At 38.8% G+C, this 24,317-nt stretch overlaps 2 protein-coding genes and 2 non-coding genes across 6 annotated transcripts; all 4 read left to right on the top strand.

Moving 5' to 3' along the window:
• The first annotated feature begins 821 nt into the window (after nt 1-821).
• On the top strand, nt 822-928 carry LOC120272918. Its single transcript, XR_005540450.1, has one exon. It is a non-coding gene; the product is annotated as a small nucleolar RNA R71 (small nucleolar RNA).
• A 6,348-nt stretch (nt 929-7,276) lies between these two features.
• Nucleotides 7,277-7,383, top strand: LOC120272873. Its single transcript, XR_005540406.1, has one exon. It is a non-coding gene; the product is annotated as a small nucleolar RNA R71 (small nucleolar RNA).
• An 8,041-nt stretch (nt 7,384-15,424) lies between these two features.
• Nucleotides 15,425-17,919, top strand: LOC120271931 (ferredoxin--NADP reductase, embryo isozyme, chloroplastic-like). Of its 3 annotated transcripts, none has more exons than XM_039278614.1 (6): nt 15,425-15,503; nt 15,596-15,674; nt 15,819-16,193; nt 16,279-16,471; nt 17,233-17,428; nt 17,517-17,919. In XM_039278614.1, the coding sequence occupies exons 1-6, from the start codon at nt 15,493-15,495 to the stop codon at nt 17,752-17,754; spliced, it is 1,092 nt and encodes a 363-aa protein (XP_039134548.1). In that variant the 5' UTR covers nt 15,425-15,492; the 3' UTR covers nt 17,755-17,919. The 3 variants fall into 3 exon arrangements, with proteins under 3 accessions (XP_039134548.1, XP_039134546.1, XP_039134547.1); XM_039278612.1 differs by having other exon boundaries at nt 17,191-17,428; XM_039278613.1 differs by having other exon boundaries at nt 15,460-15,503; nt 15,573-15,674; nt 17,191-17,428.
• Nucleotides 17,920-20,863: 2,944 nt separating this feature from the next.
• On the top strand, nt 20,864-22,564 carry LOC120271656. Its single transcript, XM_039278330.1, has 2 exons — nt 20,864-22,147; nt 22,253-22,564. Exons 1-2 carry the CDS (start codon nt 20,864-20,866, stop codon nt 22,562-22,564), a joined length of 1,596 nt encoding a protein of 531 aa, XP_039134264.1.
• The last annotated feature ends 1,753 nt before the right edge of the window (nt 22,565-24,317 follow it).

Here is a 24,317-nt window from a genome sequence, read left to right as displayed (position 1 = left end):
GCTTCAACATTGGTCTTCTTACTTGGAAACCTACCCTCAACCTCATGACCACTTCTCAAAGTGATCACCTTCACATGTTCTCTCGGATTAGTCTCGGTATTATTTGGTAGGGTTCCTTGTGGTCTCTCCGATAGAGACTTCGCAATTGGCCCCACTTGATTTTCTAAATTGTGTAATGAAGCGGTGTGGTTGCGAAGTGTAGCCTCGACTGATTGGAACCGTGTATCCGATAATTGTATAAATCTAGTCAAGGCTTTCTCTAAGTTGGTCATCCAGGTTTTCAAGCCTGATACTCTATTCTCCATGTTCGGGGCTTAATGTTGTTGAAAACCCGGTGGTGTTATGGCCTTTTGCTGCCCTTGGTTACTCCATGAGAAATTGGGGTGGTTCCTCCACCCTTAGTTGTAGGTGTTGCTATAAGGATTAACTTGTACCCTTCCCGAATTGAACACAAAGTCTATTTGTTTAGTCGGGGCTGAAGTAGTAATTAAAATAGGACAATCAGACGACATATGTGAACCCCCACAACCATCACAACTCGTGATCGTGCCCACCCTCGGTGAAGTCAATGATTCCAATTTCTTACTCAATGCCTTTACTTGGGCTGCTAAGGATGTAACCACATCAATTTCATGTAGTCCGGCCATTTTCTTCTTTTCCCTTGCATTCCATTGGTAGCTGTTCATGGCTATTTCTTCTACCAACTGTCGGGCTTCTTCAAGGGTCTTGTTCCCCATTGTACTTCCTGCGGCGACATCTAGAAGTTATCTTATACTTGGATTCAACCCATTGTAAAAAGTCTGAATGATCATCCATTCAGGAAACCATGCTGTGGGCACTTCCGCAAGAGGTCTTTAAATCGCTCCCATGTCTCAAAAAAGGATTCAGCCTCCATCTGAACAAACGATGATATTTCATTATGATGGTTCGCCGATTTCCCCAGGAGGGAAGTACCATGCAAGAAAAGCTTCGACCATTTCATTCCATGTCGTGATGGATGCTCATGGTAAAGAATGTAGCCACTAACTTGCTCTTCCTTTTAGAGAGAATAGGAAAGCCATCAATCTTATAGCATCATCCGTAGCGCCGTTAATCTTCAGCATGTCACAAACTTCTAAGAAGTTTTCAATATAGTTGTTTGGATCCTAATCGGTCAAACCATTAAACTGCGCTGACTGCTGTATCATTTGGATGAATGCTTGCTTTAGCTCAAAGTTCGAAGCTATAATTAGGGGCCACACAATGCTAGATTGTATCCCCAATACTGACAGTCTGGTGTAATCAGAAAGTGTTCTCTATTGTTCATTCTGTTCTGGCATGTTGTCGGACCCTTCAACTTCCACTTTAGCTAGATTCGATGGTTCTTGCACAGGTTCTTTACCCTTTCTTCTGAGTGTGCGTTCAAGTTCAGGATCACATTCAATTAATATGGAAGGGTTCCCTCGAGTCATAACCTGGAGCTGCACCAAATTAAAGAAAACAAATTAGAATGATGATAGAATAAGAAGATGTGAAGTAGAATGAATGATGAATGGCTAAGATAACAAACTGCAAAGTATCTCTAAATGCCTACTCCCCGGCAATGGCGCCAAAAACTTGACAACACCCCTTGTGTGTGACCCACAAGTGCATGGGTTTGTCGAAGTAATAAATCCCAAGTGAGTGGGATATCGTATGCATAGGGAATAGAGAATAAAAATACTAAAATTGCTACTTAACCAAGCGAAGATGAATAATGATTGTGTTGATAAAGTGTAATGCAAGTAGAAACAAAAGAAACAAGAACGAGAGGCCCAAGTAAGTGAGAGAAAAGGCAATCGATAGAAGTGGGGTACTCGGACAATACTTCCCTTGGACTAATGTTTCAAGTGCAAGATCTACTATTATGTTTCCTAACTAATGCTTAATGAGTCGTGGAAATCCTAAAGTACAAGGTCCCAAACCTATGGTCAACTGTAACTAACTCTATACTATGTCCCGACGGAGAAATCGCTCAGTCCCAACACCTCACACTATGCAAAGTTGCATGGAGTTCAAGGGATTCCAAGTGATAAACCATATTCCTATGTGTAGATCTAACCCTTTGGTCCAAGCGAAAGACCCCTAGTCACAATTAAGCTCCAGATACTAAAGTCACTTCAACGCTTCACTCTGTTGCTCGCGCAACTAAGCCCCAGTGGAGTTCATCCTTTAGTTCTTCACTCTATTATAACCGCAAAGAACTCTACGAATTGGAGGTAGGATAAATCACACCGGAGGGGAAAGGGGACGCTCTACTATCTCTTGACTCACCCTCTCAACCCTCTCCAATCTAGCTTTGTCTAACCCTTGTGGCGTGTCACCCATCCACAAAGGTTACTAAAATGAACTCTCAACCCTGCTGTCACTCTAAGGGAGAAATCATTCAACAAGCATTCAAGATTGAAACTCAATTAAAAACATCAATTAAGGAAGGCATAATAAAAGGTCAACCAAACATTAACATCCTAGGGTTTACAAAAATCCAAGTACCCAGTAGGTTGTTTAGCTCTCCATGGAGCAAGATACAATCAATAATGAAATCAAAAGTAAAAACGAGTAGTCCATAGGACAACCCCCTCGGTATTCGTGTTGATGGTCTTGTGGAGTAGCATTTTCTTCTCCAAAGGTCCCCTTCTCTGGCCTAGGGCACACCTCGCCAGATCAGTGCCTACGAAAGCTCCCCCAACAACCTTTTTCCACAAGAAGCGCGGTGTCGAATTCGTAAGACCACTCCAAAGACTTGCAAAAAGCTTCTCAAATCCCTAGCCGACGGTCTCTCAAAACATGGAGAGAACTTGGAGAGAAAGATAAAAAGATTCCACTAAAATTGGGCTGAATCGCGGCTTAACTAGGACTGCAATCGAACATTAACACGCCCCTATGGATTTTTTACACGGGACTGTGGAATTTCCATAGGGGCGTGGGGAATTTTCACATACCCGTGTGAATTCTCTGGAAACATGATTTTCGGCCGATTGCTGCAGTGTATTGCTACATTGATTTACTACTGTAAACTGCTACAGTGCTCCGCCAAAACACTCCCAATTCTACTTTTTTCATCGAGGCAACATAAACGAGCATATGTTTATGCCGTAGATTGCAACTCTTCTTCGATCAAAGTTCTCATTGGTGAAGATCTTACTATCAATACACAAGTCTAGATACGCAAATTTGACTGCTTTCGTGCCCCTCCAACTCATCGTAATACCTTGACTACATGGAGGTTGGCACACATTCACGTATCTTAGAGCCCCACTTTTGTCTTCGCTTTTGTTACTTCCAAGATTCCACTAAATGGTGCGTTTATGATCTACTTTTAGCTTCTTTTCTTAATACTCAGCTTCACCATCCTAAATGCGCAAAAGAACACAAATACACATGTATTAGCGCTTAAATCTAATAAAAGTAATGCTCATCGTAAGGAAATAACACTTCGCATTCTTAACACACAAGCACTTATCACCTCTTTGCTATGTCACCCTCGTTCTCGGCTGGCTCTGGTGGGGGCATGATCATAACATGTACTCCATCTCTATACCTCCAGATCATACCCATCAAACACATGGTCTCCAAGCCGAGGAGAGATGGTATAATCGTCTTCTCAGCCCCCTTGATCGCATCCATCAGACCCATCCCCATAATGAGTTTGGTGATGTACGGGCCTGAGAAGATCACCCCTACTCTGGTGTACTGGCCCTGTTGACGCAAGTACTCAGTCAAGATATACCCAAGGTGAATCGGCTCACTATGCACCATGGAGTATAAATATAATAACTCTTGTCTTCTCAATACTCCTGTACTATCACCACGTCGATTCATGATCATACTCCTCAGTATCAGTAAAGACCTCATCATATAAACCCAGTCGGATAGTGAACTGCATCACACTCATGCTGTGGTACTTCCCAAATGCTCTGAACTGAATAGCGTCGATGCTGGAGAAATTGCTATATGCTCTATCAAACTCAAACAATGCTAGGCTCTTGAATGAACACTCATGCTATATGCTCTACCAAAGGTGAGTAACTCCTCGACCTCATCGGTCATCTCGTCTCCCAACTGTATCTCTCTCAAAGCGCTCAAATCTGGGAAACAAGATTAACCAAACTTAAGCTTCGACAATCTCTCAAAATGAGCTTGATGCTCGGGAATCGCAAACTCCATATGGTCTGGCTCAGGAGAAGTCTCTTTGGGATGCTTGCCAGCCACTTTCTTTGTTCTGGGGGTTATATCTGCAAGAATTGAAAAAGAATCGATCAAATAAACTCAAAAATCAATACTGCAGAAATCCACACGGACGTGTGGAAATTCCACACACCCGTGTGGAACTTCGGGGCGTGAAAGCCGCATGGTTAGGTTGCAAAAATCCTAAAAATACATCAAAAATTCGGTCTAAAATCACTCTAAATGCATACACCAACCATTTAAACACGATATACATGCAGAATCAACACAATAATCGAACAAAATAAAGATTGGGCAAAGAAAAGAGAATGAGAAGCTTACCGACGAAATGAGAATGAAAACCTATGAATGCGGCCGGAAAACAACTCAGAAGCTCTATAAATAGATGATGAGAGGTCAGGAGACTGAAGAGAGGCTTTCTTTGAGCGTTTGGGAGTGAAATAATGAAGAGGCATGTGGAAGTTACCCACGCCCATGTGACTCCCACAAGGTCACCCACAGGGGCAGACATGCCCCTGTGTGCTCTCGAGATAGCCTCTGACTGTTTCTGAATTCATCCACCACGCCTGTGTATCATTCACAGATTCATCCACAGGGGCATTCACAAGCCCCTGTGTCTTCTCGGGATGAAGCCTTGGCACTCTACAGAGATCTACATGCCCGTGCAGAAATTACCCACGGGCGTGTAACTGTTAGAAGGTCGCTCACAGGGGCATTCACGCTCCCTTGTGTTTTCTCAGGATAGAGAAGATGATCTCTAAACGGAAACACATGCCCATGTGGAATTTCCACATGATTGTGTGTCTTCTCTGGATGACTTAGAAAAATTATAGACTCTACAAAAAAAATTTTGCACACTCATGCTTATATAGAGACTGCAAAAACAACGAAGAACTGACCAGAGAAACATGAAAACATGCTCAAACGACCTAGAAACTTCACCAATCACATTAAAGCACACTAAAAACACCAACAATTCACGAGAAAAATGCAGCAAAAGCATTTTAAAAATCATGACACCAACACTAAAGCTCTTATTCATGCAAGTACTAAACTAAAGCTAGAAAAATAATAAAGACTTGGGTTTCCTCCCAAAATGCGCTTGTTTAACGTCACTAAGCTTGACGTACCTATTCTTACCTCATGGGGCTTCATGAATGAAAGTTTCCCTCTTACCTACAACTTGAAAGCATGATGAACACAATTGTTTTAAGGTAGAGGGGGAGTTATCGAGTTTGTTACCACACAAGGGTTCATCACCCTTACTCCGTGAATCCGCATCCCCATTAGCATTAGGGCGCTTCTTGTGATGTCTCCTTCCTCTTTTCATCTTTTGGATCATCCTCTTCATGATCCCCGGGGTAGGTTGCAACTTGTCCTCTAGACCAAGTGTCAAACCTCTTCATTCTCCACCTTTTGATCTAGCAAGCCCTCAAATGGGTCTGGACACATTATTTCCTGCACATATTCATTAATTAACTCATCAGTGGTGGCAATAAAATACAAAGTATCACCAAAATCGAGAGAATGACGCATGGTTTCGGCGAGGCGATAGGTCAACTTGTCATCACCAACTCTTAATGACAACTCCCCACCGTCCATGTCAATGAGAGACTTGGAAGTGCGCAATAACGGCCTCCCAAGTATCAATATAACCTCGTCATCCTCATCAACATCCAACACCACAAAGTCCATAGAAAATATGTACTTGACAACTTTCACAAGTACATCTTCAATGATGCCCCTCAGATGTCTAACTGTTCGGTCAGCTAATTGAAGTGTCATCCAAGTGGGCCTAGGCTCTCCCAAGCCTAACTTCTGAAAGAATGTGTAAGGCGTGACGTTGATGCTAGCCCCTGAATCCGCCAATGCCTTCTCTTCACCCAAGTTACCAATATTACAAAAAATAATAAAGCTTCCGGGGTCTTTCTTCTTATTGGGCATATTCTTTTGTAATACCACTGAATATGAAGTATCTAGAATCACAGTTGCACTCTCCTCCAACTTCCTCTTATTGGTCAAGAGGTCCTTGAGAAACTTTGCGTAACGAGGCATTTAAGACAATGCCTTCACAAATGGGATGTTGATGTTCAACTGCTTGAGTAGACCCAATAACTTCTTGTATTTCTCATCATTTTGGTCATTCTTCAATCTTGAAGGAAAAGGGATTCTTGGCTTGTAAGGTGGGGGTGCCACCTCCTTCTCCTTGGCTCTTTCCTCAACCTCCACGACCTTGGGTAACTCAACATTAGTCTTCTCACTAGGGTGTCTACTCTCAACTTCACGACCACTTATTAAAGTGATCGCCTTCACATGTTCCCTTGGGTTTGTCTCCGTGTTGCTAGGCAAACTCCCTTGAGGTCTTTCCGAAACTGACTTTGCAATTTGGCCCACTTGATTCTCTAAGTTATGCAATGATGCGGTGTGGTTGCAAAGTGTGGCTTCAACCGATTAAAGTCTTGTATCTGATGATTAAATGAACTTGGTCAAAGCCTTCTCTAAGTTGGTCATCCGGTTCTCCAACCCTAAAACTCGATTCTCCATATCAGGGGCTTGTTGTTGTTGTTATTGTTAGAAATCCGGTGGTGCCATAGTCTTTTGTTGCCCTTGATTACTCCAAGAAAGGTTTGGGTGGCCCCTCCACCCCCACATTGTAGCCATTGCTATACGGATTTCCTTGACCTCTTATTGCATTGCCTACAAAGTCAACCTATTCCATTGAGGACGTACCACCAATAGAAATCTGGCAATCAGATGGAGCATATCCTCCTTCACACCTAGTGCATCTCATCACTATCGCCCCTCTAGGAGAAGTTAGAATGTCTAACTTCTTGCTCAATGATTCAACTTGGGCCACCAATGATGTGACTGCATCGATCTCATGAAGTCAGGCTACCTTCTTTCTGTCCCGTGTATTCCAGTGATATATGTTTATTGCCATTTCTTCAATGAGATGTTGGGCTTCTTCAGGGGTCTTGCTTCTTAAGGTATCTCCTGCTGCAGCATCAAGTAATTGCTTCGTGCTTGGGTTCAACCCACTATAGAAAGTTTGAATAACATCCACTTGGGAAACCCATGTTAAGAACATCTCCGCAGGAGATCCTTGAACATGTCCCATGTCTCAAAAAGAGACTATAATTGTGTTTGCACAAAAGAAGATATCTCATTCCTAAGCTTCGCAGATTTTAGGGGAGGAAAATATCAGGCAAGAAAAGCTTCTACCATCTTCTCCCATGTAGTGATCGATGCTCTAGGTAATGAATGTAGCCATTGCTTTGCTCTCCCTTTCAAGGAAAATGGGAAGGCCCTCAACTTAATAGCATCATCCGTTACTCCATTAATTTTGACCATGTCGCACACTTTCAAGAAATTCTCAATATGATTGTTTGGACCCTCATCGGCCAAACAATTAAACTGTGCTGACTGCTGTAACATCTAGATGAAGCCTGGCTTGAGCTTAAAACTCTAAGATGTAATCAGTGGCCGCACAATGCTAGACTGCGTGCCAAGATCTGCGGGTCTTGTATAATTTGAAAGTGTCCTCTACTGTTCATGTTGTTCTACCATATTATCAGATCCTTCACTTTCAATCTCAACTTGATTTGATTATTCTTGCACAGGTTCTTTTCCCCTTCTATGAATTTTTCTTCAAATATCCGGATTGCTTTCAACCAATGTCGAAGGGTTTCCACGGGTCATAACCTAGAGCTGGAACTAAAGAAAAAAAAACAAATCAGAACGATGGAAGAATAAGAAAGTGTGAAATAGAACAAGTGAGGAATAGCTAAAATAGCAAAGTGTAAAATGCTTCCAAAATGCCTATTCCCCAACAACGGCGCCAAAAACTTGACACGCCCTTTGGGTATGTGTACCGCAAGTGTACTGGTTGTCGAATTAATAAAGTACCCTGGTGATTGGGTAGTCATATCCATAAGGAATAGTGCTCAGAAACACAAGTATTGTTATTTAATTATTGTGAAAATGATTGATGAGTTGTGTGAACAATATCAATGCAAATGAAAATAAAGAAAAGAAAAGATAGCGCAATAGAAATAACGAGAGGCAATCGATAGAAAATGGGGCACCCGGACATTGCTCAAACTAGGACTATTGTTTCAAGTGCAAGACTAATCATCATTTCTCCTAACTGATGTTTAATGAGTCGTGAAAATCCAAATACACACGGTCCTAAACCTAAGGTCAACCGTGACTAACCCTACACTATGCCCCGGCGGAAAAGAATACACCCGATGCCTCACACTGTGCAAGGTTGCTTAAAGCTCTAGGGACTTCAAGTGATAAAAACTATTCTCTAATATAGATCTAACCCTTTGGTCCAGGCGAACGACCCCTAGTCACAATTAAGCCCCAGCACTAAGGATTACTTCAACACTTTACTCTGTTGCTTGCGTAACTAAGCCCCAGTGGAGTTTGTCTCTTAGTACTTCACTCTATCATGACCGCAAAAAACTCTTAGAACATGGAGGTAGGATAAATCATACCGGAAGGGAAAGGGGACGTTCCGCTACCTCTCGACTCACCCTCTTGACCCTCTCCAACTTAGCTTTGTTTAATCCTAATGAAGTGTCACTCATCCACAAGGAATACCAAGATGGATTCTCAACCCTAGTGTTACTCTGAGGGAAAATCAATACAGCAAGCATTCAAAGATAGAACTCCATTAAAACATCAATTAAAGAAGCATAATAAAGGTCAATGAAACAAAATCATCCTAGGGTTTACCAGTCCAAGCACCCACTAGGGTTTAGCTCTCCATGGAGCAATACACAATCAACAATGAATTGCAATCCATAGATAAAACCCCCTTATAGTCCATATCGATGGTCTTGTGGAGCCGCCTCGTCTTCTCCAAAGGTTCCTTTGTCAAGTCTAGGGCACACCTCGCTGAATTGGTGCCGACGAAAGCTCCCCCAATAACTCACTTCCAAAAGAACACGATGTCGAAGGCCGTAGAACCGCTCCAAAAGCCTAGGCAAAGCCTCTCCAAACCCTAGCCGTGAGCGCCTCCAAAGATGGGAAAAAGATAAGGAAAGATTGGGGAAAACTCTCAAGTCGAGGTGTTTATAGGACTGGAATCGGGCATCCACATGGGTGTGTGGAATTTCCACACGACCGTCTGGATTTTTAGACTTTGGTTTTTCCGCGCGCTGTGAATAGTAAATGCTACAGTGATTTTCTGCGATAAACTGCTGCAGTGCTTCATTGGAATGCTCCCGAATCCACTCTTTTCATCGAGGCCACATGAATGGGTACACATTCATGTGGTAAATCATGTCACATCTTCATTGAAACCATATTGATGAAGATCTTACCATCATTGCACAAGTCGGAACGCATGAGTGTGACTGCCTTTGTGCCCCTCCAATTTGTGTATTCGCTTGAGCACAATGGAGGTCGGCACACACCCACCTGTCTTTGAGCATGACTTGTGTCTTCACATTTGTCTAATCTAAGAACTTCATCAACAATTGCATCCATGATCTACTTTTGCTTTATTTCAGCCAACTTTGTCTCCACAACCCTACATGCACTAAAGAACACAAATACACATGAATAAGCGATAAAATTTTATAAAAGTGTTGCTCAATGTAAGAAAAGAATACTTTGTATTACTTATATACAAGCACTTATCACATTTGCTCAAAGAGGAGTGTATATTGGGGTTTGTTTCTTTTTGAGGTCATGAACCACTTCCTCCAAGTCCAATTCTTGAGTTTCTCTAGTCTTTCCAAGACTAACCTCATTAAGATGAGTGACATATGTAAGAGGATCTCCTAAAGTCTATTACCAACAGGTACCATAGTGGGCTGGTTATAACCTTCTGCATCAAAAAGGGATGAAGTCATTTCTAAGAACATAGATAACACAAGGAGAATAGGGAAATAATTGCAAAGAAATTAAAAGCAGTCTTGAATAAGAATAACAAAGGAAAAAAATAAAAACAAATGATTACAATAAAATAAAAATAGCTAGATTAACATAATCCAAATGTTTTCAAAATACCGCCTGTAACAACATTAAAAACTTGATATGCAATAACTATGCATGCTAAGTCGCAAGTGCACGAGTCGTATATGTTAGGATTATGCCCTCGCATGCCAATGAGGATACTTGTATTAGGGCATTTCATTTATATTATACATTCTTATTATCATTAATAGGCATTTATTTTGATGTTTATATAAATATTGTGATGGCATTTTTAATTAGTTTTGAACATCATAATCCATGTGTGTTAAGTTAAACCTTCTACTTATATAGTTGCAAATCAAATAATCTTTAATTAGGAATTAAAGGTTTGTAAGGATTTGTATGACATATACTTTGACAAAGAGTGCTAGTTGAACACAATATAATAGTGGGAGCATGTATCGTAAATCCATCAATAGAATTGGTGTATTCGAACATGACTTGCAACAATCCAATCACATAGGTTTTACTCTTTGATAGTCAATGATTGGGATTGTTGGTTATGATCATATGAGTGGACCTTAGACCTAAGGTATTGATAGAGATGCAAGTGTACATGCCAATCATGTAATAAAGTGTTAAAAAATGGGATGTCGGTCCACAAGGAAGAATGAGATTACTAATAGTAACCCTAGTTCTGAAAATTACCCTAAAAGAAATAGTGATGTGTGTGAACAAATGAAACAGAGAATAGAAACAATGAATATGAAAATAAGGAGGAAAGGTTAGGAGAAGAAACATTGTCCAGGCATAGCATCCCTCTAGGGTTTTGTTAAGTACAGGACAAAGGTTGTCTAAACAAACAATCTTATTTGAACCGAGAGATTTTCTAAATCATACTAAACGTCTCTATCAAGGGTGAAGTGTGACTAAATCGGTGTAGTGCTAATGCAGTCAACACATAATCACATTAACATTTTGTGAGATCTCGTGTGAGTCAACAAGAATTTCTTAAATAGGTAATCCCTCTTGTGAAGAGAGATTACCCCTAATCTGAATACAAAATAGAGATGAGATTTATTCTAAAATCTATCCCACATGATTGCTAAGAGCACGGAAACACTCATTAACTCACTCGGAAGGATTAAGGGAGAAGAATTATCCTCTCCAAAGTACCCTATTTCTAGGCTTACTCACAATCCCCTCTAATCACGGTATGTCTATGCTAGGTGGATATTCCAACTCGCCACAAAGCACATCGAGAACTAGGGATTCACCACAATAGTAATCAAGCATTATAAACACACAATTAGATTCAAATAACATAAATTGCAATTAAGAAAACAAGTATATCACATAAGTCCAAACCCAATGTCAAAAGATAAAACCCTACAATTCAACTATGCTCAAACATCTAAGGAATTAGCCCTCCATCAATGGAAAGAAAGTATTCAAATTACAAGAAACAATGAGAATGAATGTAAACATAGAAACCCTCATCTTAATTACACCGGAAGTAAATGGACGAAAAATTCCAAGGAACCTTACGCAAACGCCGCCAAGGTGAGCTTCACGGCTATGATCTCCCCTTGATGTTGGACCCAAATTTCACTCTAGAAATCACCACTAAAGGCCTAGAGATTCATCTCCTTTCTTTTCTAGCCTCGTTTCTAAGAAAAGAATCAAAGATTACCCTAAAAATCCTCATCAGGTCTATTTATACTCGACCCATACGGGCTACTTACAGGCGTAAGGATATGGCCGTAAGGAGCTGGAGAATATGGGTCACGAGCCTTACGGAAAAACTTACGGCCGTAAACCCCCATCTGGAAAATCTTCTATTTGTGTTACGGTCTAGCATACGCCCATAAGTGCTGGACCATAAGCTTCACTGTGCTGCCCATGTAACTATCCTTACGGGCGTAAGCTCTTGTCATAAAATTCTTTTGGATGGTTCTACAGGTCTAAGTCTTGTCTGTAAAGTCCACTAATTTGGCTATGAACTCCCTCCTTACGAGTATAAACATGCCTGCAAGGTTTTTTGGAGGATTCTTACAGCTATAAGCTTCCCGTAGGCCATCCTATTTACCTTGTCCTTATACATTTAATGCCGCGAGAGCCCCATCTTCTTTGTTTAGGGTCTAGAATGCTTTTTTTGGTTCTCTCTCGTCTTTAAGTGCTTCTCGAAGCCTCAGAATACAAAAAACACTAGGTTTAGGATCAAATTCTATAATATGTTTCTAATATATGCCTAATAAGTGTACAAAATCAGATAAAATAATATAATATTGTACACTCATCAGGTATCATGATCACAATGTTCTTGTAACGTCTAGTCTATTACTAGAGTAGTTAGGCTTAATTTATCTTTTAGTATGGTTGACCTCGAAGTGCGGCTTTGTCGAGCAAGTAGCAGTTGTGAGTGACCATCAAGAAGTAATTCGTTCTCCCAAAAGTAAATGAGTTAGTACCCTATGCGATTATAAGTATGTAAGATTAAAAGACCTTGGCAAAGACAGTCAAACTAATCATTTGGGGCATGAAGGATAGTTTGGTAATCTTACTCTATTATGGTTATTTGCATATGATCGAGTTCAGTGAGTTTGACAATTACCGTGGCTCTCACCAGGTTGGGATACAAGAACCAAGGGTTTATACACATATGCTAATAATAATCGGAAAGGTTTGTAATGATCTACTTATTCATGTTCAATTGGGCTATAACATGGGGCCACGGGGCTAGCTAGGTGTCACCCACATCCTTTGATATCCTCCAACTGCCAGTCGAAACGAACCTAGGGAGTCACGCTTAAAGAGATTCAAAATCTGTCTTGTTTTGAGTGTAGGGGTAAAATTTTCAATATATAATTTTACTTCATGAGATGAGTGAAAATGTAAATTAGTCTAGGGTTTTGCCTTAAGTTTCAATTTTGATTAAAATTTGATGGAGTCGAATAATTAATTAAAATTATAAGGACTTAAAGACTAGTGATTTTAGTCACATTATGACTCATATCGCAAATTTATTTTTGCTTCCACATGCATTTGATGATGTTATTTAATTTTGCTATATTGACTAACAATATAAGCACTAGTGAATGCAAGGGGGGTGGAGATTTTGGAAAAATTCCGTCTAAATGCCCCCTTTAAACCAAAAATTTTGTAAAATTTTTGACGTTGCAGAGATCTCCAAAGGTATTTCCTTGCTCTAGTTTTTTCTTTGAATTTTGGGATCATGATGTTGTTTTTGTTAAATTTAAAGAAAATACGTAGCACTTGTGAGTGAAGTGATCCTAAGATTGCGTTTGGATCGATTTGTTAACTTATCCTGGAGGAGTTTTCATGGTCAGTGAATTTTTAGGCTACCATATTAAGCTTGTGAACCATACTTGCCATGGACAATGACTATAGAAGCCCCTCCCCTCAAGTTTAATTTTTGCATCCAACATTGCATATAAGTAGTAAAGTATACTTTAAGGTACAGTAGTCGATCTCATATGGACCGATGCTCTTAGTACTAACTGGTCCCCTATTATCTAGCCGATGAAATCGAGTGATTAATGCTAAAATCTTAGCTCAAGGAAACTATTAATTAAATTGACTACGATGGTGAATCTGGACTGAAATCCATACGTGAATATGGTACCATGGATGCAAATCTCCTTGAGACTACCTTACAATCTATTTTCAAACCCTAATCCCATACTATGACACCAATTGCCTACTACTGCATTAGACGCTCCGCGAATTTCTCTATTAGCATTAACCCTAATTTGGAGAGTTCAACGCCATACACCCTATCTCTAGGCTTGTACTTAACTCCTACCACCTATGCCATGACCTAATATGATTGATTTCTCAATCCTAATCATGCCATTCAAATATGTAATTGGGGCGCTCACACAAACAATCACATGCATGAAGTGCATATAGATGATTCGCAAGAACAAACATGCAACTAGTTAGTATATTGAATAAAGGAATTATATTACAAGTTTATCTCAAGGTTTAAAGATCCAAAGCACTGACAAAGGTTTAGCCTCTCATTACACAAGAATTATAAACGAATCGAAATTTAGAGACATTAATGAAAACATATGTACAACTCTCTTAATACTTCTCTTTAGAGGATGAAGGAATCTCCTGGATTGGAGTTGACAACGCTATTGAATTTGATACTTAACGAGCCGAAGGAGCAACGTCAACTCATCCTTGATTGGCCCCATTGATCTTTACTTCAAACCCTAGCCTCATATTAAGATTTTGCCGAAAAGTCCTTCAAAACCCTAATTATCAGGTTTTTAGTGCAAATAAAAAGCTAGTGCACGGCCATGTTCTTGGCGTGCTTGACCCGTGTTGATTGTTGATGGTATTTAAGACTCAAATATTCACGATTTCAGGTTTCCAGTAATAAGCATGACCAAAGAGCATGCTCGTGCTTCTTAAGCACGGTTGTGCTTTGAGGAGGAGACTTATGTGTGGGTAGTGCTCTTCATTTTCCGTACTCTGTGCTTGGGTTGTGCTTTTCTCTGGAAAGCTATTTTAATGCTCATTTTGCTCTAATTTGCTCTATTTTTCTTCCTTTTGTGTCTTGAACATAATTACCTACTTAATAAACACAAAAATATTCAACAAAGCATATAAATAAAGATATTCATGTAAAAGACAAGCTAAGTGCATGCATTTATAATATAAAAAATACATATTTCATACACTCGTCACATTCTCAATAGTAAAATACAAATTATAGAAAAATTTAATTGACAGTGTGATGCTAAGCAATAACTAAAAATAACACAATCAAAATCAGAGGCTATTCGGGAAATCCAAATATTTAAAGATTTGTCTAGTAAATTTTAAAATTTTCAAGATACTTATAATTAATTTTTCCTAAAAATTACAATTAAAAAAGATTTAAAACATACTAATCTGATTTTTTTAATAAAATAAAATAATATCATCCATGTAGCAGAATGTGTCTTCAATGCAATTGGTGATCCCTCATGATTATGCATTCTATTATTAAGTGAAAACGAAATATATTATCTTAATTTAAGTTCATTCACAAGCTCATATGATGAGACCTAGTTTTTTATGTGTCCCACGTGACCATAGGAACGTATGGAGGACACGTGGGAGCGCAGAATTGGAAGACACTTACAGATACTGTGGATGCATCATTATCTATCGTCTTTGGGTGAAAACTTTTAACACATTCAACTGGGGCAGAGGGTCACGTGAAGGGTTGTCGGCATACAAGTAGTTTGCACCAGTAGTTCTATATATAGGTTGTTTGGAGATCTGTTCTTCACTCTTCATACTAGGGTTTTCACTTTGTGTTGTTGAAGCTTTGAAATGGCTTTCAAGTATCCATTTTCACTAACACCTTTTGGATTATTCATATATGTACATGTGTGGGTATATATGTCAAGCAGGTTTTGTTTGTGATTGTTTGCAGGGCTGATCTTTGCAGTGTCATGCATGCTGAGATGATACCTGCAGGGAAGGGTTTAGGGTTTAATTATTCTGGCTCACCGGTGGACATCTTTAGCCCTTTATATATAATTCTCTCTGTTCGTTGTATTTTATTGTGTGTGTGTGTGTGTGTGTGTGTGTGTGTGTGAAGTTGGAAGCCATAATTATTAGTGCAGTTGTGGCTCATTCTTGTTTCTGATCTGCAGATGTTCAGTAATCTGAACTATAGAAATGATGCACGGACATCCATGCCATGTTTATCCTTGAGAAATCAGAAACAGTATCCCAAGTATAACACGTCTGTACAACAAGTTGCAGAACGGAGTGCTGTACTAGTGAAGCCTCTAAAAGTTGAGGATGGTCCTTTATTAGTTAAGGACCGTTTCATAAAAGTTGAGGAGGCTAAAGAGCCAACTTTGACAGTCCCTAGACAAGGCCAGCCTTGCACAACAAGAGTTGTCTCAGTGGACACTCTTGTTGGCCCAAGAGGCGCCGTCGGAGAGATTTGCCATATTGTACTAGATCACGGAGGTAATTTTCATTTTGTGGAAGGCCAATATCTGGGAGTAATTTTACCACCGGTGAGCTTGTTCAAGTACATTTTCACGTTTGTGACTTAATTTTGAGTGCTTAATTCTGTACTAATAATTAATTATTATCCTGCAGAATGATGGTGATGGTTCAGGCCTAACCCGAAGTCGAGTTAAATTCGACGATTTCTCGATTGCATCATGCAGAGATGGAGATGCTTTTGATGGCAAGACACTCAGTTTATGTGTTCGTCGTGCAGAACTATCACCAGACGGTGTCAGTAACTTTCTCTGTGACAGACAAGAAGGAGATGAAGTTGATATTATAGGTTTGGAAATAAATCCGTTAAGATTTTATATATGTTTGATGACAAAAACTTTATTCTAAATTTGTTAGAGATAATCTAAAAATTTTAAAATAATTATGAGCACAAAAATAAGGTATAGTTAGACTAAACTTTTTATAAAAACTCTATATGCGAGAAACTACTAGTAGTTAGTGGTAACTCACTACAAAAATATGCAACAAAATCAGGGTTTTGAAACCTTACTCCCATATCACTGTTTATCAATAATATTTATTAACAGTATGCTAGTGTTCAAATACTGTTTATCAATACTTTTTTGTTAGTCATATCAAAAGAATAGTATTTTCTTCCTTGCAAATTACATGTAAAGAAGGATTTATATCTATAGAGTTGTTAAACCACCGTGAACAGTATGCTTTTATATTTATCTATCTTTTTAATAATGCTTATCATCTTTGTAAAAATAAAATATATATACAAACTATTATCAAATTTGTGTAAACAAAAAATTTGTCTGCAAACCATTGTATAAGTGGTGGTCTTATCACCTAAACACGGGTGGGTGTGGGAAGTTTAATACAATTGGCTATTATTTATTTTTTCAATATGTTTGTCTTTGTCTCAAGTCTTTCTCATCACAAATTTCCTTTTATATATATATATATATATATATATATATATATATATATATATATATTATTTCTAATAAAATTGAATTTTATCATGCATCTTTATTAAAGGTCCTTTTGGATATGAAATGATATGGCCAAATAATCTTGAAGCCAAACATATCATGGTTGCAACATCAACTGGCATCGCTCCTTTCCGTAGCAACCTCAAACAAATGTTCATAAATCCGAATTCACGAGTCACATTCAATGGACTCGCTTGGTTGATTGCTAGGGCTGACAACTATAATAGTCTCCTCCACAATGGGGAATTCACCCAAATCTTGATGACCCACCCTATCCACTTTAGGTATATATTTTCATTTGAGTTAAACAAATTGAACTTTTTGGTGTCAACGTTTATTAATCACCTGCAATTAATGGTCATTGACATCCAGGTATCAGAAGGCCATGGCTGACCATAATACCTCTGTAGCTGACGTCATCTATCAAAACGGTGATCAAATTTTCTCACTTTTGAATCGGGGTGCATATATATACTTTGCTGGATTGCAAACGATGATGCCTGAAATTCTGAAGACGTTTGAGAGAATTGCTCAGGAAAGAGGTGAGCATTGGACAGATATGCTAGCCGAGTTGGTAAAAAATGATCAATGGCGTGTTGAAGTTTACTAGAAAACTTAAATGCAATGGTTTTATGTTGAATTGGTGTCCGTGACATTGAGTAATGTCTTTTCACTTGTTATAGTTTACTAAATAATTCAGTGCCACCTGGATGATTTGTAAGTCGATCTTGTCAAAATATTAATGATGTATTTGGTGTGGGATGTTGAAGTTTGACCTAATTTGTTTCTCATGGTTGTTGGGATGGATTATTTCATTGGAGAATGTGTATTTGTTTTTCTTGGCCTATGTAAAATATTATTTACATTTGTTTTTTTTATTAAAATAAATAAAACATAAATTTATTAAAAAGTCAAACAAAATAAAACAGGAAAAATGTGAATTGAAAAAGACAATACACAGAAATGATAAAAATAACAAAAAAAAATAGGACGGCATCACCACCAACAACAACACACACCCACCAACTGCGAAGAGGTAATAGAGATCAACACAATCACAATCAGACAAAATTGAATCACTCTTAGGACTGAAACTGAGATGAGCTGCTGTTGACGAAGATATTAAGTAATTTTAATAATAAATTGAAAAATAAAAAGTAGCAACTTTCTTTGCACCCTTAAGATAAAATCTAATACAAAAAGTACATACATTTTAATCAAAAGTACATACATAATTAAGATCAACCCAAGAAATGCACGGTGGTGCATCTCAATCTTGGTATTGAATAAATATTAGATAACACCGAAGGATTCAAAGTATTTTCTTAGTTTCTCCTGTTTGATCACCGCTTCAAGTAGCATCCTAAACTTAAAAAATAATTATATGTAAAAAAGATTTTTATTATTTTTATTATTTTGCATTTGAAATTCTCTTTAGTTTTAAAAAACCCCTACGTCTAATACTTAAAAGAATTCTAAAGATATTAGCAATTGCAAATATTTTGAAGATATATGTGCAAAATCCCATTGAAAAATAAGAAAGATATGTAAGTTACGCAAGCACATTGTTCGTATTCAAGGACAAGGAGAGGTATTTCGGTATTTGGGAATTGCAAAACTCCAATTTTATTGAGCAACAAAACCATCAATTTATACAGCATAATTTTGAAACTAAAAAGCATAAAATCTGCTAAAGTGAAACAGAAATGCAGAAATATCTGCTATACATCATATCATCTCAACTACTTTATTTGCATTAAAAATGTAGACCCGTTCTCTTAAATAAATTTAAATTACTTTTAGTTAAGTTTATCTATTTATTTATATTTTAAAGGGAGATCCTTATCTAATCCCAGCCTCCTGAATATGATTTATAGTTCCGTAACGCCCGAGCGAGGATATTTGTTTTGTTGTTTTAAATAAAAGGAGAGTAGAAAACTGGAAGAAACCCTACCTCCTCTCGTGTGATGTGGTGACCTTGGCGGCAGGCTCTTGATATTTTCCCCGTTGAATTTTGTGACGAGAAATCCAAGTTAGATGCTTGAAATTTTAATTGTGGTTGTGAGATCTTGCTTATTCTCATTCTTAGTTTCCACTCCATAGATTACCCTAAGGAATTTAATATGTATTCATTAGTTTTATGTTTGTCAGAGCTTCCTTCGAGTGCTTGATTTTGATAATCTGATTTGGAGTCTTGGAGTTGGGAGACATTTAGGTAAGCATCCACATATAAAATATACTACATATATAGACCTTTTGAAACTAGATAAATTTGTGAAAATCGGTATTTTATATATTTATTTTGTGATAATTAGGTTTCTGTTTATTATTCAAATGTTGTTTATATAATTAATACTATTTTCGAAATTATTTTAACTTATTTAATATTTCAAATTGATTATCTTCTTTAGAATCTGATGTGTTTACATGTGCGGTGAAATCTTCATTTTTTTAAATTTTAAATTTCGAGATAATTCATTTAAATCCTGATTTTTTTTTCTTTCCTGAAATTTCATATCTTCTGAAATTTTATATACTGTATTGATTTATAATTATTTAAAATTTCTGAATTTCGATATTTGTTTAAATTGTGAATAATTCATGTGTTTAAAGTTCAGATTATGTATTTATTTATTTATTTTGAATTTCAGGTATTTATTTAATTTTTGATTAAAGAATATTATTATTTTTATTATCTATTCATGTTTGCATTCCATTAACTGGTGTATTTTGATATGACAAAATGGCATCATGTTACTGTAAATTCTTGTACTTTGCATGTTCTGAATTTTGGTTAGTTCATCGTTTTGCGAATATAAAGTACTTTGATATAAAAAACTAGTCCCCGACTGACTATGCAATAACCCTGTCACTGGTGGTTAAACACTGACCGTGTCGACACGTATTTTGTTCTAGAAATTATAGTTTCCCACCGCTTGCCATCGGTGAAGAATATTGGCCTTCGATAATTTTGGCACGTGTCACCGAGGGTAAAAATATGGCTTTTGATAATTTTGTCTCGGGTCACCGAGGGTAAATATATGAATTTTGCGATTTTGTTTTGGCAATAGTCGTTTGGGGGACCTATATGCTTAGTGTTTGATATTGGTGTTTACTTGAAACAAATTACATTTATTATTTTGCATTTTCAACAAATTATGATTTTGTGTAAATGATCCCAATATTTTTAGTGGTGCTTACTGGGTTGTCAAGCTCATAAATATTGTTGTTAATTTTTTTCAGATCAAGAGTAAGGGTGAGTGGCGGATAGCTTAGCAGGGATCGTTGGGTCACCGTCAATCTTATTAGCATGTAATAAGTCCCGTTTGTTGTGGGCATAGGTTTTATTTAAATAAAGTTGTATTGACTGTGCAAACATTTAGTTATTTCTTTTAGTGTTGAACTTTGTTCTTGTTTCTAGTTTTGCTTCTCTGTTAGGTTTTGTGATTTTGAGAACAGGTTTTGAGGCCTTGCATGCCTACTGGACCTCGGCTTGGTTGGTGTGCGGCCGTTTGTCAGTGCACTAAGCCTGGCGGGCCGGGTTTGGGGCGTGACAAATTTAGTGGTATCAGAGCATTCTCAGTTAATCTTGATCCTAGTATTCCTGATAGACTTCCTGATTTAGACTGCTAGGGTGACTTTTGTGTTAGCTTTGCATTCTCGGAAGTTAGTTAAACTTTTAGAGTTTTGATTGATTTTGATTGGGTTTACCTCGCAGAATGGCACCTTGTAGAGCTGCTAGTAGGAGTGTTGGAGAGTTGTTTGGGAGGGCATCGACTTCTGTGGATGCCCCCACTGAAGGAGGGACCGGAAGGGTGGACAAAGATGAAGCTATGATGGAGCTAGTTCGAGAAGTGGTAGGGATGGTGCGTGACCAGAGACAGCAACAAGCAGCAGCACCATCCCCACCATCGGCACCTACTCCTGCTCCGCCATCTCCTCAAGAGCCTAAGGAGAAAACTATTATGGAATTCAAAAGATCTGGTCCACTACCGTTTGAGGGCACTACCAATCTTGATGACGTAAAAGTTTGGGTAGAAGAAATGGAGAAAGCTTTTGCAGTGATGAAGTGCAATGAAGAAGAAAAACTTAGGTTCGGAGTGTACATGCTCAAGGGCCAGGCAAACCACTGGTACAGAGGAGAACTTTGCATTCGTCAGGGAAAGGAGTTCGAATCTTGGAAGCAACTGAGGGAAGCCCTTTTCTGTAAATACTTCACTAGAGATAAGATGGTGCAGTTTGAGAGGAAGTTCATTAACTTGACTCAGGGAAATATGACTGTTGATGAGTATAAGATGGAGTTTGACAGACTTTCTAGGTATGCTCCTAAGTTGGTTGATGATGATCAGAGCAGGGCCCAGCGCTTTGAGGGAGGCTTACAAGCACACATCCGGAGTGGTTTAGCCGCTTTACACCTAACCAGTTATGCAGAGGTTGTAGGGCGCGCTAAGTCATTGGACACAGTTTGGGGTGACACTAGAGATCAAAACAGAAGATTTCAGAAGAAGAGAGAAAGAAGTTTTGACAACCAGGGAAATCATAAGTCTGGGAATGGAGGAAGGTCTAGGTCTGATGCAGGTCAGAGTAAGTCTCAAACAGTGGGTGAGTCTCCAGCTCAGAGATCTCGAGGATTGCCACCTGCTTTTTCTTGTTCTGACCAGAAGAAATGCTCTACTTGTGGAGGTGCGCATGACCCTAAGGATTGTAGGCGTGCTACAGGGGCATGTTACAGGTGTGGCAGTCTGGAGCACCATATTGCTAAGTGTCCACAGATGCAGTCTTCTAGAGCACAAAGATCCTCTACTGTTCAAAATTCTAGACATGTACCAGCACCTAAATCTCAGGGTTCTGTGGGTCAGCATTCAGGAAAGGAGGTAATCAGTGAACAACCGTCATCCTCAACTCAGCAAAAGGCAGGTAGGCCGAAGACACAAGGACGTGTTTATGCGTTAACTCAGGAGGATGCACATGCCTCAAATGCAGTGGTGTCAGGTATATTATCAGTTTATTCAGCATATGCTTGTGTCTTATTTGATTCTAGAGTTACACATTCATTTATCTCGTCTGCTTTTATTCGGAAGCATATTTTGCATGTTACTATTTTTTAGTATGATTTGTGTGTTGCCACCCCTTTGGGAGATGATATTGTTCTTAGTAGAGCATGTGAGGACTGTCCCATTATTGTTTTCGGTCATGAGTTGCTAGCTCGTCTTCATGTTATGGGTATGACTGACTATGATGTTATTTTGGGAATGGATTTTTTGTCTAAATTCCATGCCATAGTTGATTGCTATGCAAAAAGGGTAGTGCTTAAAATCCCTGGTGAAGCTGAGTTCACCTTTGAAGGAAATGAGTTTGTGTCACTGCCTCATGTGATTTCCGCTTTACAAGCTCGGAAATTACTCTTGGGTGGGTGCTAAGGACTTCTTGCACCATTGGTGGAAGATGAATAAGAAGGGCTAGTGTTAGAGGATATTCAGGTGGTCAAAAAATTTTATGATGTTTTCCCTGAAGATCTTCCTGGCTTGCCCCCAGATAGAGAAGTTGAATTTACTATTGATTTGATTCCGGGAGCGAGCCACATATCTAAGGCTCCTTACAGGATGGCGCCTGCAGAACTTAAGGAGTTAAAGAAGCAACTTGAGGAATTACTTGAGAAGAGATTTATTCGCCCCAATGTATCCCCCTGGGGCGCTCCAGTTTTGTTCGTGAAGAAGAAGGATGGCAGTATGCGTTTATGCATCGACTATCGAGAGTTGAACAAGGTGACAGTAAAGAATCGATATCCTTTACCTCTGATCGATGACCTTTTTGATCAATTGCAGGGTTCTCAGGTGTTTTCAAAAATTGATCTCAGGTCAGGATATCACCAGCTGAAGATCAAGGCAGGGGATGTGTCAAAGTCTGCATTTCGGACTCGTTATGGGCATTATGAGTTTCTTGTAATGCCTTTCGGGTTGACGAATGCCCCGGCAGTTTTTATGGATCTGATGAATAGAACATTTAAACCTTTCTTGGATAGGTTCGTGGTGGTGTTTATTGATGATATTCTGGTGTATTCAAAGAGTCAGGAAGAGCATGAGGAGCATTTGAGGATTGTGCTAGGCATCTTAAGAGAGAAGAAACTGTTTGCAAAATTCTCTAAGTGTGAGTTCTGGTTGGAAAGGGTAGCTTTCCTTGGTTATGTGGTAACTAAGGATGGGATTTCTGTTGATCCTAAGAAGATAGAAGCTGTTGTTGAGTGGAAGAGACCTACTAATGTGGCAGAGATTCGCAGTTTCCTGGGGCTAGCTGGTTATTATATGCGGTTTGTGGAAGAGTTTTCAGTGTTGGCGGCACCTTTGACCAAACTCACTAGGAAAGGAGCAGGTTTTCAGTGGTCAGATCAGTGTTAACAAAGTTTCCAAGAGTTGAAACACCGATTAGTATCTGCACCTATTCTCACACTTCCATCTCCTGGTGAAGGGTTTACCATTTATAGCGATGCTTGTAAAACTGGTCTTGGGTGTGTATTGATGCAGAATGGTCATGTGGTGGCCTATGCTTCTAGACAGTTGAAGCCATTTGAGGTGAACTATCCCACTCATGACCTAGAGTTAGCTGCTGTGATTTTCGCTCTAAAGATTTGGAGGCATTATTTGTATGGGGAGACTTGTGAGGTGTTTACAGATCATAAGAGCCTTAAATACATTTTCCCAAAGAAGGAGTTGAATATGAGGCAGAGGAGATGGTTGGAGTTACTGAAATACTATGATTTGACCATCAGCTATCATCCTGGAAAGGCAAATGTGGTAGCTAATGCCCTTAGTAGGAAATCTTTCAGCAGTGTTGCTACATTAATCACCTCCCAGAAGCCTATCTTGGAGGATTTGAGACGAATGGAGCTACAAGTGGTGTTAAAGGGTATCGACGTGTATTTGGCAAGTTTAGTGGTGAGACCCACTCTTTTTGAGAGGATTAAAGCAACACAAGAAGCAGATGGTTATTTGCAGAAGATTCGTCAAGAAGTGGAAAGGGGCACCCAAGTTCAGTTTAGAATTCATGAAGATGGCTCAGTAAGATTCAGGGATCGGATTTGTGTTCCAGATAATTTAAAATTGAAAAAGGAAATCATGGAAGAAGCTCATTATACCAGCTACTCAGTGCATCCCGGAAGTACCAAAATGTACAAAG

Source organism: Dioscorea cayenensis, chromosome 11 (genome assembly GCF_009730915.1).
Source record: "Dioscorea cayenensis subsp. rotundata cultivar TDr96_F1 chromosome 11, TDr96_F1_v2_PseudoChromosome.rev07_lg8_w22 25.fasta, whole genome shotgun sequence".
NCBI lineage: Eukaryota > Viridiplantae > Streptophyta > Magnoliopsida > Dioscoreales > Dioscoreaceae > Dioscorea > Dioscorea cayenensis.
The sequence above is the reverse complement of the archived record's forward strand: the minus strand, read 5'-3'. Positions and strand labels throughout refer to the sequence as shown.

Excerpts from the sequence above, each read along its gene's own strand:
- LOC120271931 (XM_039278612.1), top strand. Across the intron at positions 15,675-15,818 it reads TTAATTATTCTGGCTCACCG|ATGTTCAGTAATCTGAACTA; the intron begins GTGGACATCTTT and ends TCTGATCTGCAG. Across the intron at positions 17,429-17,516 it reads ACCCACCCTATCCACTTTAG|GTATCAGAAGGCCATGGCTG; the intron begins GTATATATTTTC and ends ATTGACATCCAG.
- LOC120271656 (XM_039278330.1), top strand. The coding sequence starts at position 20,864 with ATGGCACCTTGTAGAGCTGCTAGTAGGAGTGTTGGAGAGTTGTTTGGG. Across the intron at positions 22,148-22,252 it reads TGGTGTCAGGTATATTATCA|TATGATTTGTGTGTTGCCAC; the intron begins GTTTATTCAGCA and ends ACTATTTTTTAG.